We start from the raw sequence: 16,703 nt of genomic DNA on the forward strand, positions 1-16,703 counted from the left end.
GCTTCCCACCCGTTTTAACTGAGACGTTGCGAAAATGCGGACGAAAAGCCGGGTCCTTCCACAGAAATGCCTGAATTGCGAAAGGGCGGAAAACGAGAGGGGGGTTCCTTCGCCCGGGCGGAGGAGCGAAAGCAGTTTGGAACAGCCGGTGCGCTAGCATCGGGCAAATTTCAATTGCAGCTCGGTCCTGGAGGCGTCTTCTGCCAGGATCGGTAATACGATGGCAGGGCTGGGAGGCCGAAGGCTGGTTTGACTGGCGCAGGGTGCTTCGCAGCGTAAGCGCAATGGCGCAATCTGTTGCGGACGCGGGGACGGTGACCGACGGACGGCAGAGAGGGAGCAGCACGAACACGGCCCATCGAGTGAAGCAACCGCGGCAGCAAAGCTCCCAAGCTCCGGGGGTGAGTGCGGCGGCTGCGGCCAACTGCGGCCCAACGGCAGGCACGTGTCCGGCGTGCCAATGGAAGCCTCGGACCGAGCTCCGCGCGGAAGGCCGCCACGGGGACTTTTCATCGTGCCCACTCGCCGTCAACAGGCGCTCCAAATGTCGACGGCCGCTGCTCGGAGGGTGGCCGACGCCAGACCCTGAGAACAACTGAGTCGATATGAACCGATGGCTGCGCCCCGTGACGGCACGCCACATAACCCTAGGAACAGAGCGCGGCTTACAACGAAGCAACGACAGAGAAGCAATATTGCTTATACGTTCCGAAAAGCGTTTCTTTTTGTTTCCTTGTACGGAATGAAAGTACGATATTGCTCTCCTCGGAAATGGATTTTAGATGCTTTCGGACAAAGAACAGGGGCGCAGCAATCCGAGAACAAATCTTGTTTTTAACGAAAATGCAAACAAGCTAGGAAACAGTTTCTACAAAAAGCACCGTCAATGTTGGTGAACGAAGAAAATTGTAATGAACGTTTGCTTCTTGAGTGACAGTTTCGGCAGGGTGGTTCCCCCTGTGACCTAAACAAGCAAACGCGTCTCGGAAGCACTATGAAATTGTCGGGACAAAAGAAGACTCTGCGTCAATCAATAAAAATAAGAGAAAAAAATGCAACAACGAGTTTTCTTTTGGAACAAAAACAATTCGAGCCACATGTTGTCCAAATGAGCAGACTTAATTCCATCACAGTCAGTGCACGTGGTGGTAGTCAGAGTGTCTCTCGGGGCACTCGTACGCTGCTTCGGGGAAGGAAGTCTCGGAGAACGGTCGTCGCGAGACCGCCGGAGGGATTCGACACAGAAATGCCGAAAAGGCGTCGACTCGTTTCTTTTCGCAGCCCGTGAGACGCGCTTTGGCGACCGAAAACCAATAATGGAGCCAGATAGGAGCCAAGATTCATCTCCGAGCCGGAAGAAAGCGCACGAAACAAAAAGCGGCTGATGAGATGAGGCTCAAATCTCCGCGTGTGCTTTCAATTCGGAGTCCTCCCGGCCGCAGCGTTGGAGCTCTGATAGGCAATTTCCCGAGAAGCTCGCGCCTTCAGATAAGCCCACGGCGCATCGAATCCGGCCTCGGCGAGAAAAAGCGGCGTTTTCGAAAGCAAAACGAGAGCAAAATCCCACTGGCAAGAACGACGCTGGTTTGCATCCCGACCAATGATAAACGGCAGCTTGAAATCTGCTCATCAATATTCATCCGCCCTCCCTTCCACCCGCTGGTGCGACTGGAGCGATCAGACCCAAGCTCGGCGGCACGCGATCCGCGAAAAAGATGGCCGTGTTGAGGAGACGCCGGAACGGCCGCTGGGGCCGCTCCAGCGTCTTTTCGCGAAGGCTGCAGCGAATTCGTTTACGGAGGAAAGCGTATGAGCCAAGCTTTTATTCGCTGACGCACTCCACTTGCATTCGTTGCGTGCTCAAAACGTCCACGAGATTCGCCCGGCAGATCTCTCAAACGCGCAAAAGATGCTTTCGTCCCGGGGAAAAAAAATGCGCAAACGATTACGCGACGTGGTGCGGATGGACAGCGGCATTTCGATGATTATGCGTCGTGACTGACTGGAAATTCCGGTGACGTAGCGTCGCGCGGTTGCCTCGCGCAAAGCACACCCGATCACACACGGAACAGCTACAGACGTTTCCTGTGGTTCTCAGTCACGTGGGTTCCCTATCTGCCATGCGGGACAAAAAAATAATAAAACATTTCAACTTGGATTATGTGAGAAGATATAGGTAAGGTCAAACAGGAATGTGTGATAATCACGCATTCTTGATCTCTCCACGCCGCAATCCAGCGGCATGGAGAGATCAAAACGATGTTTTAGCGCCTACCAGAAGTTACGACATTCAAGATGGCTGCCCGCTTGTGGATAAGGTGTATACTTGGGGACTCGTTTTTCGAAGAAGGAGAAGAGCGCGCGCGCAGCTTGAATGAGCGCTTCAAAAAGGGAGAGGACACGCGTGCCCGTATACCTTTGACTGCACTGCAAGCAAACGTTGTCCCCGGGTACAAAACCTAGCACGTTCTTGCGGAAGCGCTGCACAAATTGCTTGGCCACACGAGCGTGTCCATTCTTCCGTCGGTAACGGTCGATCTCTTTGACGTGAAAAAACGGTTCAAGTGCAGGAGAGCTGGTGTACGTTATACATGATGATTGAAACCTGAGACTGTGGTTTGAAAAAACGGAAACTCGCGAAGTAGGAAGAAAAAAAGGAGCTGTGTGTGATTCATGGTTCAGTTCAGGGGAAAAAGAGCGGGGGCGGGGGGGGGGGGGTAGATTAGAAACGGTCATTGTGTGTTTCTCTGTGCTGGTGTTACACTGTTTGTATTGCACCCCGTGTACTGGGTGAAGATGGAAACGATAGGCCACGCTTCTCTTTTTTTAATGTTTTTTTTATGTATTGTTTGCGGTTTAGTGTATTGTGATTCTGGTGTATTGTTTGTAGTTCGGTGATCAACTGATGTGGTGCCGGCGACGTTCGGGGGAGGTGTATATAAAGCGTAGAGGCAATAAAGTTTTTAGCTGAGTTTGAGACGATGTCTGTCCCTTTTTCTTCCTACTTCACGAGTTTCAGTTTTTCAAACCACAGTCTTTTTTACGTACCGCTTCACGTTTACGCACACCATGATCTTGACGTCGTATGAAGTTTCATCCTAACGTTCAGGGTGAGAACGTCGGCGCCATCGACGACGACCTCTCTCGCGGGCGCAAGCAGCCCCGTCGAGCAGCCGCTGCTTGCTGCGGCCACACCATTCCCAACGCACGTTCACTCACTTGTGTTAGACTACGGCCAACTTCGACACGACCGGTTTTTAAGCATTTTGTGAGAGCTCGCGACCGGCTGCGCCGCTGAGGTGCCGGCCGTAAGCCGTCAAGAGAGGTTTAAAAAGCGGTTTTAGGCTCTCCGGTCCTAAGAAGTGGCGAGTGTGTGAAGGGACCTTCGGAGCGCCGAGGGAACGGTCCCTCGAAGGCGAGAAAGAGCAGGTGGTGAGGAGCACGATTACATGACTCCCGGCGCAATTGCGATTGGACCCAACGCGGTGCGCCTCAACCGCGACTGTTAGCATGCCAAAGGGCGACGGCTGCGGGGGGTTCTACCTCCCACCATCTTTCACAACGCTTAGAAGAAGAAGAAGGGCGACGGCTGCCCCCGTCCTCTCCCGGCGCCAGAGCCACCTGCGATAAAGGCGCCCATGCTTCCTTCGTTTTCGGCAACGCGACACTCACCCAGTACAAGCCTAGTACAGCTGATGCTGGAAAACTACCCACTGACGCGCAGTTGAGTATTTGCTCGCTCGACTCGTATTCTTTTTGCGCTTGTGGAGGCCTCAATGGAGCCGCTGTACAAGGGGTCGCCGTTTAGTCACCGCCAGTGAATGTACGGTACGCGCTGGGAGCGCGCGATGCAAGCAGGGTGTCGAAATTTCGGATCGGTTCGGGTTCAGTAGCTTGGCATCTTGTTTCGGTTCGGATGAATTTCGGTGATTCATTCGAAATATGAGTTCTCTTGGGGGTTTCAACAAGCGCGAACCGGTTCAAGCCGGTTCATAACTCTACCTTAGTCCTTGACCACCCGTGCATTTCATTGACTAAGCGAAACGAAAAGTTAAAAAAGTTCACAGTTCCCAACTGTTAAGAAAAAAGGTGGAGAACGCTCAAGCTTCGCCTTTGAGAGTGGAACGCGATGGCGTTATCAAATCCTCGGCCCGCTTGTGGCGCAGTGCCTCTCCGCACCTTGCCTCCGTCTCCGCCTTTTGGGCTTCTGTCTTAGGTTGCTGACCCCGTCGCCGAGCAGGAGCAGACGTAGATGCGGCATCCGCATTCCCAGAAGACGGCTCGGAAGTGCATCCCGCACGGGTAAACAGCACCGTATCCATCGCACACGTGTTCTCTCCCGGCGGCCTGCGGCGGGTACGATTCTCCACAGAAGAACGATGGTGGTAGGATCGCAGCGCCACTGAGTGGACTCGGCGACGGACGGAAACCTTCCACTCCTCCGCGACGGATGGAAACTGTACGCTCTTCCAGACAGACGAGCTTAGGTCATGTGGCTGTGTGGTCATGCCCCTATCGACCATTCAGGATTTTCACGTCACGGCAGCTTTTCTGACACGACCCTGAGGCCTTTGCGTCTTCTCTGGCACGTCACAGAGGCCGGCGCGCCACGAGCTCCTTAACTCTATCGCGTTAATAAAAGTGCGTCTGTATTAAAATAGTACAAAAAAAGGGTGCCAAGAGAGGCTTTGCTAGGGAAACGAGGAGAGCAGAACAAATAGATGCTTAACTTCGTTTTCTGACCATTACTTTCTATCGTAACGCCATTATATATATGTAAATTACGTGGTCATACATGCACTCGAAAACAGTACTACAGTACAGTACTCACACGTGAAGTAAATCAGCCAGCACCCACGGCGACACTAGCACGCACTTCGCTCGGAAACTGCCTATTTCGAACGACGAAGTTAAACACGATAAAAGGAGCCCAAAAACAACAGAGAGATAAATGGGAAGAAAAGAAGAAAGGGCGCCCTACCGCACTTGAAAAACAAACAAAATAAACGAAAATATGTTCCTCGGGCAGCGCTCGGAGCTCCAGGCGATGGGCGACCCAGCGACGGACGTCCCTTTGTCGCGGTCCGCGTCACCTCGCCTCTCCTGTGGAGGCTCCAGCTTTCGCCCACCGTGGAATAAACCAACAAATACTCGCGAACAGCCGTCGATTCTTTTTTTTTTTTCACTGCGCTGCTACGGGACAGTTGCGAATAATTAATTGTCTTGCACCCGAAAATACATGCACGGCTCAGATGGAAAAGTGACCTCAAAATTTTGTAGCTTTGTGTTTTCAAGTCCCGTTTTCCCCACTTTCTTGGGTTACCAATGATGCCAGTATGAAACCAGCTCACCCGCACACTTCATTTAGTTTCACACTGTATTACGCCGAATCATTTTCCGATGAACCGGTAACCGCCACATGAAATTACGGTTTCGTTCCGGTTCGGGTTCAATAGCGCATGTTCAATACCGGTTAGAGTTTCGTTCCTGTTTTCGGCTCGCGTTCGTGTTCGACGCCCAGGATGGAACAGAATGCACCGAGGGGACGATGCTAGTAAACATCACCAGGAGCTAAGACGAGTGGCCGGGGCTTTTACGGGCCGAGTCGTGCCAGGGACGGCGACTCCGCCAAGTTCTGAAATGTCACACATCGGCACGTCCGTCGAACGTTCGATGCCTTGTCTGGAAGCCTCCCTGACGTTCCTCGGGGAACGCAGAAAAGCCCTCCAGGCGAAACGAGAGTGCGCACTTTACGTCACCCAATGAAAGAACAAAACAAACGGGAGACAGCGTGGGAGGGGCTGGTACGCCCTGCGCCAGCCGCCCTTCGCTCCCGGCACCGACGACATCGTCCCGGTGATCCTCGGCTGGAACAGACGTGCCTTTGCGCGCGGCGGCAGCACGCTCTCGGCGGGCCGGATTTTCCCGGGACGGGATGCCGAGATCTCGACGTGCTGTTTTCGTCCTTCTTCCGTTCTTGCAGCGCAAGCAGCACGCTCGACGCAGGAAGGAAGCGTGCCCGAGGGCAACGGGGCGCCTCTGGCTGTCGGCCGCGGACTTGTTGTCCATCGCTCACCGCCGCTCGCAATCTGGTCGCGTCTGGGCAACGTTGGCGAATATCTCCCCAGAGCACACGCCGAGTCTCCCCGAAAGCAGGATCCGATTACCGCAGACGGAACGCGATTGTTGGCGCATCGCGGGCGCTCGGCCGGAGATGCGACCGATTGATCGGGGCGCGGGACGACGCCGGAAGCCTGCGTCACACTTGGCCACTTTTCGGGCTAATCAAATGAGCGGACGGACGAGCTCGAAAAGGGGGCGGCCGTCAGCGGCTGTTCTTACATTAATTCACTTTCCGTTCTCGCTGTCTCATTAAGATCGGGAAACGAGGCGCCACCAGCGGCGCCCTATATGCACGTTCCTTTCGCGTAATCCGCTTTGAGTCGAGAGTGATTCCTTCGCTCATTCGTTTCGTTCGCCCGTGGTATACATACGGCTTCCAAAGACGTTAAACGCGAAGAACGTTGCGTCGCATTATGTCAAAAGGTCGGGTTAGACGAAGCGCTTTATAATTAATAGATGTGAGTAGCTGACATTTCGGTTGGTTGTCAGCTCCCAAGTGCAGCGAGTGCCCCTGCAGCCATGCCAGTGTGCTCACCAAATTTCTTCTTAATATAGCATCGTAACGCGACCAGTTTTTTTTGACAAGCCGGTTATTGGTTTTAGGATAAAAAGAAAACTTAAATAAGCGCCATTTATGTAATTGTCATTAGGTATAGCGTACTAGAGGCGTTTTTACGTTCAAAACGTACTCGTGCAGGAGCGCAAGGGGGCACTTGGAGGAACCTTAAGAAGTAAAAAAAAAAAAAAAGAAATTAGTTAACAACAGTCGAGGAAGAAGAGCGGACGGTTGTCATTTAAAAAGGCGTCATCGGGCCCTTTTAATAATAAGGTCCGGAGATCCGCCCAGTGCAATCGAAGACGGCGGCTTGATGAGGGCGATTTCGAGCCGCTCGGACGTAATCATCGCATTTTTTCGCGAGTTAATAACGGTACTCCAAAAACGCGCTCAACTCTCGATGGCGGCCGAACAAAAGTGAAACGGAGCGGGTTGAGCGGGAAGCCAGAGACCTCTAACGAGAGGTCGCTCACCGTCGTCTCTTTAATTTGGCCCCAGGACGGCAGTCGGCATGCGGACGCCCAGCGCGCCCAGGGCCGGCAAAGGAGCCCGCACACCGCCGCTCGGAAGGCTCGCCCCATGACCCGATGGCCCCGTCGGAACACATTCCGCGCGCCGCATTTACACCGGCTGTCCGGATCACTGCGGGGCTCGGAGGAGGCCGCCTGCGCGAGTCCCAAGGGGCCAGAGGGGCCCGCCGGAGGACGCTTGGTCCGCTCACCACCCCCTTAGACTAAGGGGCGGAGACCCGAGAGGCACGCACCGCCGCGGCGAAGCATACTCTCTAATGGTGAATTCCGCTCGCAGATCTCGAGCGCTCCAAAAGCGCTCCATTTGGAGCGCGCATATTCCGCTCGCAGATCTGGCTCAAGTCGGTCATCTTCCGCTCGTAGATCTCTGGCAGCGCCCGCTCCACGGAGCGCCCCAAACTCCGCCGAACTTGCTCTGCGGGATTTCACGGATCTCTCCGGAAACTGACAGAGAGGCCCACGTGATTTCCGTCTAAATCGGCGGTGCGCATGCGCGGCGAGGTTGGAGAGATCGGCGGGCCGGTCGGGTCGTGGAGTTGGATCTGTTCGGGTGCGTCGGTTGTTTACTCTGGATTGTGACGGCTCGAACGCTTCTACCTCGCGTAGATCAGGGATAAAAAGCCGGGAATGTGGAGCGTGGCAAATCGTAAGCGCTGACGTCTGTGATCGTGAGAGGAAGAACGAGAAAAAGAACGACAGAAAAGCCGGAGGCAGACGCAAGGTTAGGCCTATTCATTCTGCAGCCAGTGATTGTTTACCTTTTTACGCTGCATTCCGTCGGCGTTTTCCCGTGAAATAAAGCAAGAAGTGATTAGGCAACGACCGCGCAAGTGATGGTTTGTTACCTGTGTTTATTAAAGTCGTACTACAAATCTGAACTCCACCGCTGGCAATCGCTGTCCGTGCCCCGCCGCTTCGAGGCGGCCGAAAGGTATGTGACGGTGCCGAACGCGGACGTCTTCGTTATTTGTGACATGGGCGCCGTGCTACGTATAATTTCGCCCGGCCTGTGTCGCGTGTTACTTCTGCAGCTAAGCAGTGACAGTCGTCACTGGTCGTCGGAAAGATCAGCCGGCTGAGGCGTTGGTGGGCTTGTCAAGTTCGAGCAGCGGCCATTTTGTACAGCGGAGGGAGAAGGGGTGGGGAGGGGTGTGGGGGAGGTCGCTCCAAAAATGCAAGTTTATCTTCCCCTCGTCGATTCGGAGCGGGTCTCACGGAGCGGAATTTTGCCTCCCTCACGGATTTTGGAAAGCGCTCCAGATCTACGAGTGGAATTCACCATAAGAAATGCCTGCGCGTCTACTTACCCGCAAAACACTCAAAGAGCCCATCTCTGCGATCTACGAAGTCAGCTGAGCGAATGATGAGGCGGAGCATCCGGGTATAAAGCCCCTTTATACGGAAAAGTAGCGCCATCCTTTGAAGAATGCCGCCTGCTATCTTGGCCCGATCCAGGTGGCACTACAGTCGATGCACGAGTGTAAAAAAGCAAAACATAATGATAAAAGGTGTGCGCGTCAGAGGCGTAATGCCACAGCGCAGACTTAATTTTGATGTCTAAACAGATGTTCCGCCTCATCATTCGCTGAGCTGATTTCCTAGATCACAGAGATTGACTCTTCGAGTGTTTTGCGGGTGAGTAGACGCGCAGGCATTTCTCAGAGTGTAAGGTCCTGGGGGGAGAATAAAAATCAAGATGGTTTAAAGCGTAATTGAAATCAGCTATATTTTACTACTATGATTTAAGTCGAAGCTTTACCGCGCAAATAATCCCAAAATATTTGTTTTCATTCAGCGTTTGTCTAGTGTTTTGTAGCTTGTATGTGTGTGTGTGTTTTTAAATTTATGACGACGGAATTATAAACCAAGACATATTTGTGTCAGCTTATACACGAGTTACAAGGCAGTGGTCCTCTAAGCAAATCGGATCGTTGAGTTTTATTCGTACCGTTCACTCCATTCGACAGTTGCGTAGTGTCCTATTGAAACTCAGTAAGAACACGAAAGAAACTAAAGCTAAACAAGTAATGTATTTCGAAAAAAAAAAGAAGCTTGTTCACTACCCTAAAACAATCAAGCTGCTTCTTCTTGCTCCTTGGGAAAGGGGGGGGGGGGGAGAATTATCCAATGAAAAGTTGTTATTAAACAGAGATCTTGATTTACACTAATTTTTAACCCGGATTGCTTTCAGTGATCGAACGGATTGCTCAATCAATCTGTCACGTTTAAAAATACATATTTTGATCAAAAGCCTTTTTCTATGACAACAGTGACTTAAAGAACATTCATCTGATTTAAATATAATATTTTGAATGGAAATCAAATGAATTTGATATTAATCAATTAAATCTTGTCTACTTCATTTTCTTTGTAATCGCGACCTTTTTTTATGATATGCTATTGAGGGATTAGACCGTCGATACAGAACCGACAAAGCGGCTGAGTCCCTTCTGGAAGGGGTACAATCGGCGGCCGAGTATCTCGTGGCACGGATCTCGGAGCAAAAGCTGGGGCTGCTGAACCTCGACACTCGCCGTATTCGATGTGGACGGGCATTGGTGCGGACGTGCGGTCATGCCAACGCAGCTGCGTAGTTCACCCCCAAGAAACCGCAGTGGTCGCACTGCCTCTCTACAGGTTGGGGCGCGTAGCACTACATCTCACCAAGTGAGAGCAGTCTATTGTGAATAACGTCCAACTTTGCTTCCTGATTTAGCACCAATCGACCAACACGAGCGCACGAAAACTGGCTTGCTCGTGTCGTGCGTCCCTCCTGACTTCTTGACCGCCAAGTTCGTTGTTTCTCTCCTTTGATGGACTGGCGGGACGGTTTTCCTCTTCCCAGCAATACTCCTCGGAAGTCATCCTCGAATTTTATAACCTACAACGGGCACTAATGCTCCTTTCCACAGAACGGCAGTTAGAAAAAAAAAAAAAAGAAATCAGAGAAAGGCAAGCAACGCTTACCTACTCAACCAACACGTACAAAGACTCGACACAGTTCCCTCTCCAACACACTGAACGATTTTGTCCGGACACTTTAGCTACTGGCCGCTGCAACGAGGCCGCGCGAATATTACGACAGGTTGAAAGAGGGAGCGAATCGGAGCGGCCCGTTATCAAACCCTTAGCATGACGTCATCCTGGAGAGTAAGCAAGCAGGCCTCTTGAGCATCTGTAGTCAGATATGAGTTAAGGATGCGCCGCAAGCCCCGCCTCCAGCGAGAGAGTTCTACCAAAGCTAGCACTCGGGGATCTCCTGAGCACTTTCTAAGAAAAATATGAGGAAAGGGTACAACGGTGCATTTTCCTCCCTTCTACTGACGCGCCCCCAAGCGGGCATGAGAAGAAAAAACGAAGGAGACGTTTTTCTCCTTTTCCACGCAAACGTGAGAAAGCTTTCGCCCACCCGACTAATCTTCTTTCGGTTTCGTTTTACGAGCACGTCGCGCGCTTTGTTCAATAAATGTTGTTGAGTTGATTGAACTTCCGCGGCAGCGAAGGCCGCCTGTAATTCCGTCTCCCAGCTGAAACATACGGAACACCTTGGTTGCATTGACGTTTCTAACGCTAATTTTCGCCAAACGAGCGAACAAGCCGTTAGAGACAGCGGAATTCCGGAGGAGTGCCAGCAGCGCTACGTACTCTGGGATAAGATGACCGTCTCCGGATTGCAGAACCGTGCGAAACGACGTGACCAGGTTGACGACGATATGGGAATCGTGGAAAGTGCGTCCAAGCTGACAGACAGTTTTTGCTGCCGCTTGTCTGCGTGTCTAGTGTGCTGCATTCGGCTCTGTTTCCTGATGCCGAGTGCCAAACGACCATCAACCTGGTTTTGTGTTTCCGCGTGCCAGCGACATAGCAGCAACACCGTGATGGCAGTGTTGTGCGTTGTCAACGATGACCTCAATTGTCGCCGATGTGACCGTGCGTTCACTCAACAGCAAGACGAGATGAAGTAAACTGTCGGGCATTGATGCCGCTGGTCGGGCGGTGATCGAAGAGGGTGGGGTGTCGCAATTCGACATTACGCTTTGCATCAAAGAGTTTAAGATTTCTTGAGGGATTACGGATTACGATCGACCTGCGGAAAGTCATGTTGGAACGCTGGTCTAAACTGTAGCTCGTATACTACAATGGTAAATGTGACTGTCGTCTGCGATGTCTTCTCCCCTTACCAAGGACGATTGCGCTCTGGGGTAAAGACTGAGCAGTCTTGAAATATGACGGAAACTGCGTATATTTACAGTTCGGAATTTAGCATTAAGGCTGGGTGGTAGGTAAACTCTACAAAAAATACTATCCTTGATTTTGCTGTTTAAATATACTACGGTTCCCGGAGAAACTGCCCTCTCAGTGACGCGCTGTAATGGTCCCTAGAAGTTTCGAAGCTCGCGACTGTGTAGCTGCGTAGCTCCGTCCTAGCACCTGCCGCAAGTCGCGGCTCTGAATGCATTCATGTTGGTCGAAAGGCAAATTCGCTGCCCGGAAAGCATCGCCGGCATCGCTTCCAGCTGAGTCTACAGAGATTAATTCAAGACGACGATTACAGCCGCACGGGAACAGCACAAAAAGAGAAACTACAATAGAAAAACTGGCGCCCATTCGCGCCATTTTACGACGTGTTGTGCGGGGAAGCAAACGCATGGAAGAAACCATATAGTGGAGCGGCTTGTTTTATTGGCGTTCGAATATTTACGCCATGAGGGTCTGCATTTTTTCTAAGGAGCTCATCCCCCGAGCCGTTTAAAATACTTCCGCAAGCATGACACAACTAAAACAAAACAAAAAAACATACTAAACATTTTGGAAATATTATTTAGTGCTTAGGTTCTCATCGAGAAAATCCGTACCCTCAAAACAACCAGTATAAAAGGCGGAAGCGCAGTGTAACGAATCACTGAAGGGGCTAGTGTGCGGTCATGTTGATGTCTGAATGTGTTCTGTTGCATGTTCTCCCTATATGTGAGCTGTACTGTATCGTGTGTAGTGGCATGCGAAGTCCGAAAACTACGCTAGGTCATTTCGGTTGAATCGGAGCAGCGATCCCCGTAAAGATCTACGCTAGGCGTAGCGTCCTGACGTCCTAGTTAAGCCTTACTTGAGCTCTATTCACTCGATTCGGAGCCGCCATATTGCTGCACAGACGAGAGAGGAACGTTGCTCCCCCATTTGCAGGGACGAACGTTGCTCCATTTCTAGAGGAACATAAGGGAAGACACCGTTCCACCGTTTATGGAGGAATAATACACCGTGGAAGAACTTGTAGTTGGGCTAGTTGGTGAACGTTGGAAATAATGATGTAAGGCGCAAAAAACAACGGACACAAGAGAGATCAGACTTAAAGGCGCCACTCACTACTATATTTGAAAAGTGCAGAAAGAAAATAATACAGATGACGTCGTCTTCATCACGTCCACGCATGCGCTTGGCCATGTGATATACGCTTCATCTCCCATTCACAACAATTTACCAAATAATTTATTCTCGGCATTATAGAGTGCTATAGATGTGTCACTTACGCATTGTGTACCCCTTTTTTCTGATAAGATACGTTTCCAAAAACAAGCACGCTTTTTGGTACTTGCCTTTGCCCAGAATCGCTGTCTCAGAAGCAGCAAATGTGGGTGTGAGCCATTGCACTTTATTGCACTTTATAAATGCCGAGATTATTACTGGATAAGTTTTTGTGAATGGGTGATGGGGCGTATATCACATGGCTAAGCGCATACGTGGACATGATGCAGATGACGACATATGTATTCTTTTCTTCCTGAACTATTCAAATATAGTTGTGAGTGGGGCCTGTATATGTCTGATTTCGCCCTTGTGTCCGTTGTTTTTTGCGCCTTACACCATGATTTCCAATATATACATACTTCTTTTTAAAGGGACACTGACAGGGTATATATGCTCGCCAAGGTTTGTATTTGTACATGACATATAACAGGGCAACTACCCGGAAAACAATTCGCGGCTCAAAATTCGTTTTTCCCCCCGAAAACCGCCGATGGAGAACTGGCCGGTTTGAGTCGCGCTCACTTTGTTCTCCGAGGTCACGAGCCGTTTTTTACGGTTTAGACACGACCACCAAATGTAAGCGAAGTCGCTGGTCATCGAAGGCACACACACAATATTAAGAATAGAAGAGAAATATGATACCCATTTTTTTGCGGCTTGTAAAAAGCTGCAAATACGTTGATTGGAGAGAAAAAAGCTGCACAGTCACGTGACTTCAACCAACTCTCTTCGCCTCTATATTGCTTCTTCCTCCCCAGTCCGGTTTCGAGCAGTTGCGTTTTTTGACTTTATTAAAAATATGTGTGACCCTGTAGAAAATAATTAACCGGCTAGTCTTCTGAGACCATAATAAATCGCCTGGCAAAAAAAAAATTCGGGGGGATGTCAGTGTCTTTTTAAGAGTGCACCCCCAGTCAAACCGAGACAGAAGGCGAGGAGCGGGAAAACGAAAATTGTGGCGCATCTTTTAACCTGACTGCGGGTGGTGTTGGTTCAGCTCATAACCAGAACAACCGAACACGTGATCTGGTGCCCATTATATGTCCCCAATGATAAACATGGCCATGTTGAGGTTGGCGAAGCGTACGGCATGCGATTAGGTATCAGAGTTCGGCAAAACTGCTAAAAAAAATGTGTTCGTGAATACAAATACTGAGATACGTGTATTTTAAGACAAAAATGCGGATGCTCAGATGCGTTTGCCTTTTATATGACGGGATATGCCTGAAATACGTTTAGAAAAGCGGCAAAACCCTACTGCGGAATACAGATACAAATAGATCAAGAATTTTGTTTTCGCGAATGCTGGTAGGCGCGCCGGGTGCAGTTCTTGGAGAATGAAAATGGTAGTGTGTGTGTTCCTCCTTTTGTGCCAGATCTCCTCCCTTTATCTCTAACGTTTAATCTATTCACAAATATCCCATAAAATGCTTCTTAAAACAAAAACAAAAAACTCTTATGCTTTAAAACTTTACCGCCCCCTGCGACCAATCTTGGTACAGGGGGCAAAGAACTGTTTGCCATGCTTGACAAAAGCGTCTGCCCGAAATGAACTTCGTTGTGCCGCGAGGGTGTGTTTCACAACTTTCGTCTTTCTTAGTCACCCAAGCGATCTTTCTTCAATCAGTTGCCAATATCGCGACGGCCGCCGTCGGCCAACTACAACGACGATGGACCTCATTTCCAGTTGTGGGGAGAGCACATTTGCTGTAAGAAGTCGCGCTCACTTGTAGCTCTTGCAGCGTTGCTGATACTTGACCGAGACGTGTCGATCACCCGGTGGAAAAACTCTGCCAATGGCTACTCGACATCGCTAAGACGTCTGATCTCCAGACGGAACGAGCTTTTGGCGCAGCCGGTTCTTCGCCCGATCCCGTACACAACCAAAGTCGAAGAAGACAAGCATGGCGCGAGCGACAAGAAAAGAAATGGCTGCTTTCGGGCCCAAGGCGCGGTGCAATTTCGCAACACTCGCGACGCGTGCAAGGGGTACCTGATCTTTTAAACTGCCGAAACAACTGGACGTTATTGGACTGTGCTTTGAAAGTGTGGGCGCTTCACCCGCTTGGCCGTGGCTTAGTGAACCGAGATAGGCAAATATTTAGAGGCCATGTTTATCTCGTAGTAAAGCAGACTGCCTCTTCACATTGTGCGTACTTGCACATCATTTGCTACGAAACGCTTTATAATTCTGACGCAGATGGTTTTGTGAAACCTTCTCGAGTGAATGCGCCGCTGCGCGTCAAACTGAACGTGTGAATTAACCGATTGCGCGAGATACTATAGTTACCATTTCGCGCTGAGAAAATGAGCCTCCACGTACAAACAGAGGACCGCGACGAGGCTGCCGTTGTCAAGAGGGGAAACATGCTCTCCTCGAGGAATCGCCAACAAGGAAGAGGGAAGCTGACGGCTGGTCGTGAATACGGCCCAGCGGAGGAACCAGGCACAGCGCGGGAAGCGACGGACTCTTGCAAAAACCTCGCGCATGGTGGGACAAGGCCAATGATAACGACCTAACAAGGCCATACGCCGGAAAGGCCCGAGAAGAAAACAAAGGGGGGGGGGGGGGGGGATTGGATGTTAAGTGGTCTAGCGCACACCAGCTCGGAGCACGTCGAGCCAAAGCTCGCACTGCAGAACCCAGGATACTGGGTTCAATCACCACCCCTGCCCGTTTGGATCAGGATGAGCATCGTACCGGAGTGCGGTGGTGTATAACTACTGCGTGATGCACGTTAAAGACCCCACGCTAGCGGTCGTACTGCACTGACTAAATTGCTCATCTACAGCTGAAAGACTCGTCGCCCGTTGAGGCAGACCAAGTTCTAGGCTGTATAAAGGTACACAGAACCCAAATATTATTATTGAGAGCTCCCGGTTATTAAAACAATAATTCTTGGATTCTTGAATATGAAATCTACGGACGAAACAATAAGATACAGGTAGTGTACGAACTGCCAACCTATTTTCTGTCTCCATCGCATCTAAACCTCGTCTTTGGCTCGGATTTATTGGAAAATGGCAAGAGTACGCCTGGCGATGCGCGGAGAGGAGCCTGAACGAGTGGACAAAGCGACGGCGGATAATCGAAAACTCTCGTTTTTGGACTGGCAGATGGCGATCGGCGTGGAGGTCATTTGTCATCATATCCGCAACGCGACCCTGTGTTGCTTCGTTACGGCGCCACCGCCTTCCGCAGCCTCCGTGTGTCCGTTCCTTCTTACGCAGAGAATGCAATGGAAGCTACGTGCTTCTTGGTTGGGTCATACCCCTATCTTTCTGCCCCGTGATCGGGCACCACACCAGAGTCGGTGTCAGGCAATGAAAGGTCAAGCACAGCGAAGCCGGTGTAGGGGCGTAGGGGCGAACGGAATACCCGAGTAGTCAGTGCAGCCCGGCCGTTAGGGCCGTCGCATAGACTGTGAGACGGGGCTCCCGGGAAGTCCTCACCTTTGCTCTGGCCGTCGGGGCCCCGGAGTATCGTGCACTCCTCTATCGTGCCGTAGGACTGGAAAAGCTGGCGCACGTCGTCCTCCGTCTGCTGCTTGCTCAGCATGCCCACGAACAGCTTGCGGTCCTCTGCGGGGAGAGAACACGCTCAGAGCACGCTCCTCGGCCAGTCTCAAAGCACCGCGCCCGAGGACGAGAGCGCGCAGCGGGCACTTGCACTTCGTCCGGCGTTTCGCAAGAGACCTTTTGCGACGAGTGTGCTATGTATGTGCCTGGATCGGCCTTTTTTGGTAGGTCCTTCTCTGGCAACGCAGTGCTTTTGACAACTTTGTCTGGGAATTTAGGTTCTTGAAAAGCCCAAGGAAGTCACGTTAGAGCGTTCTTTGTCCAGAGTCTGGGTATCTTGGCCTCCAAATAAGTGCCAAAGTTAAGCTTCACTCCATGTAGTTTGGCTAGCATCTGGTATATTTCGCTCGAGTCTTGCTATTTGACCATTATCTGGCGAGCCAGAGAAAAAC

The 16,703-nt window shown here is 51.0% G+C and overlaps 1 protein-coding gene across 5 annotated transcripts in view; it reads right to left on the minus strand.

The window, feature by feature from the left end:
* LOC8037145 (CUGBP Elav-like family member 4) overlaps positions 1-16,703 on the minus strand; it is a 279,808-nt gene that overhangs the window by 67,478 nt on the left and 195,627 nt on the right. For all 5 annotated transcript variants that reach the window (XM_040502101.1, XM_040502102.2, XM_040502100.2 and 2 more), the window contains exon 3: positions 16,186-16,314. In XM_040502101.1, coding sequence (XP_040358035.1) covers positions 16,186-16,314 — 129 coding nt within the window. The remainder of the gene's footprint in view (positions 1-16,185; positions 16,315-16,703) is intronic.

Source organism: Ixodes scapularis, unplaced genomic scaffold, assembly GCF_016920785.2.
Source record: "Ixodes scapularis isolate PalLabHiFi unplaced genomic scaffold, ASM1692078v2 PGA_scaffold0__279_contigs__length_252992795, whole genome shotgun sequence".
Taxonomy (NCBI): domain Eukaryota; kingdom Metazoa; phylum Arthropoda; class Arachnida; order Ixodida; family Ixodidae; genus Ixodes; species Ixodes scapularis.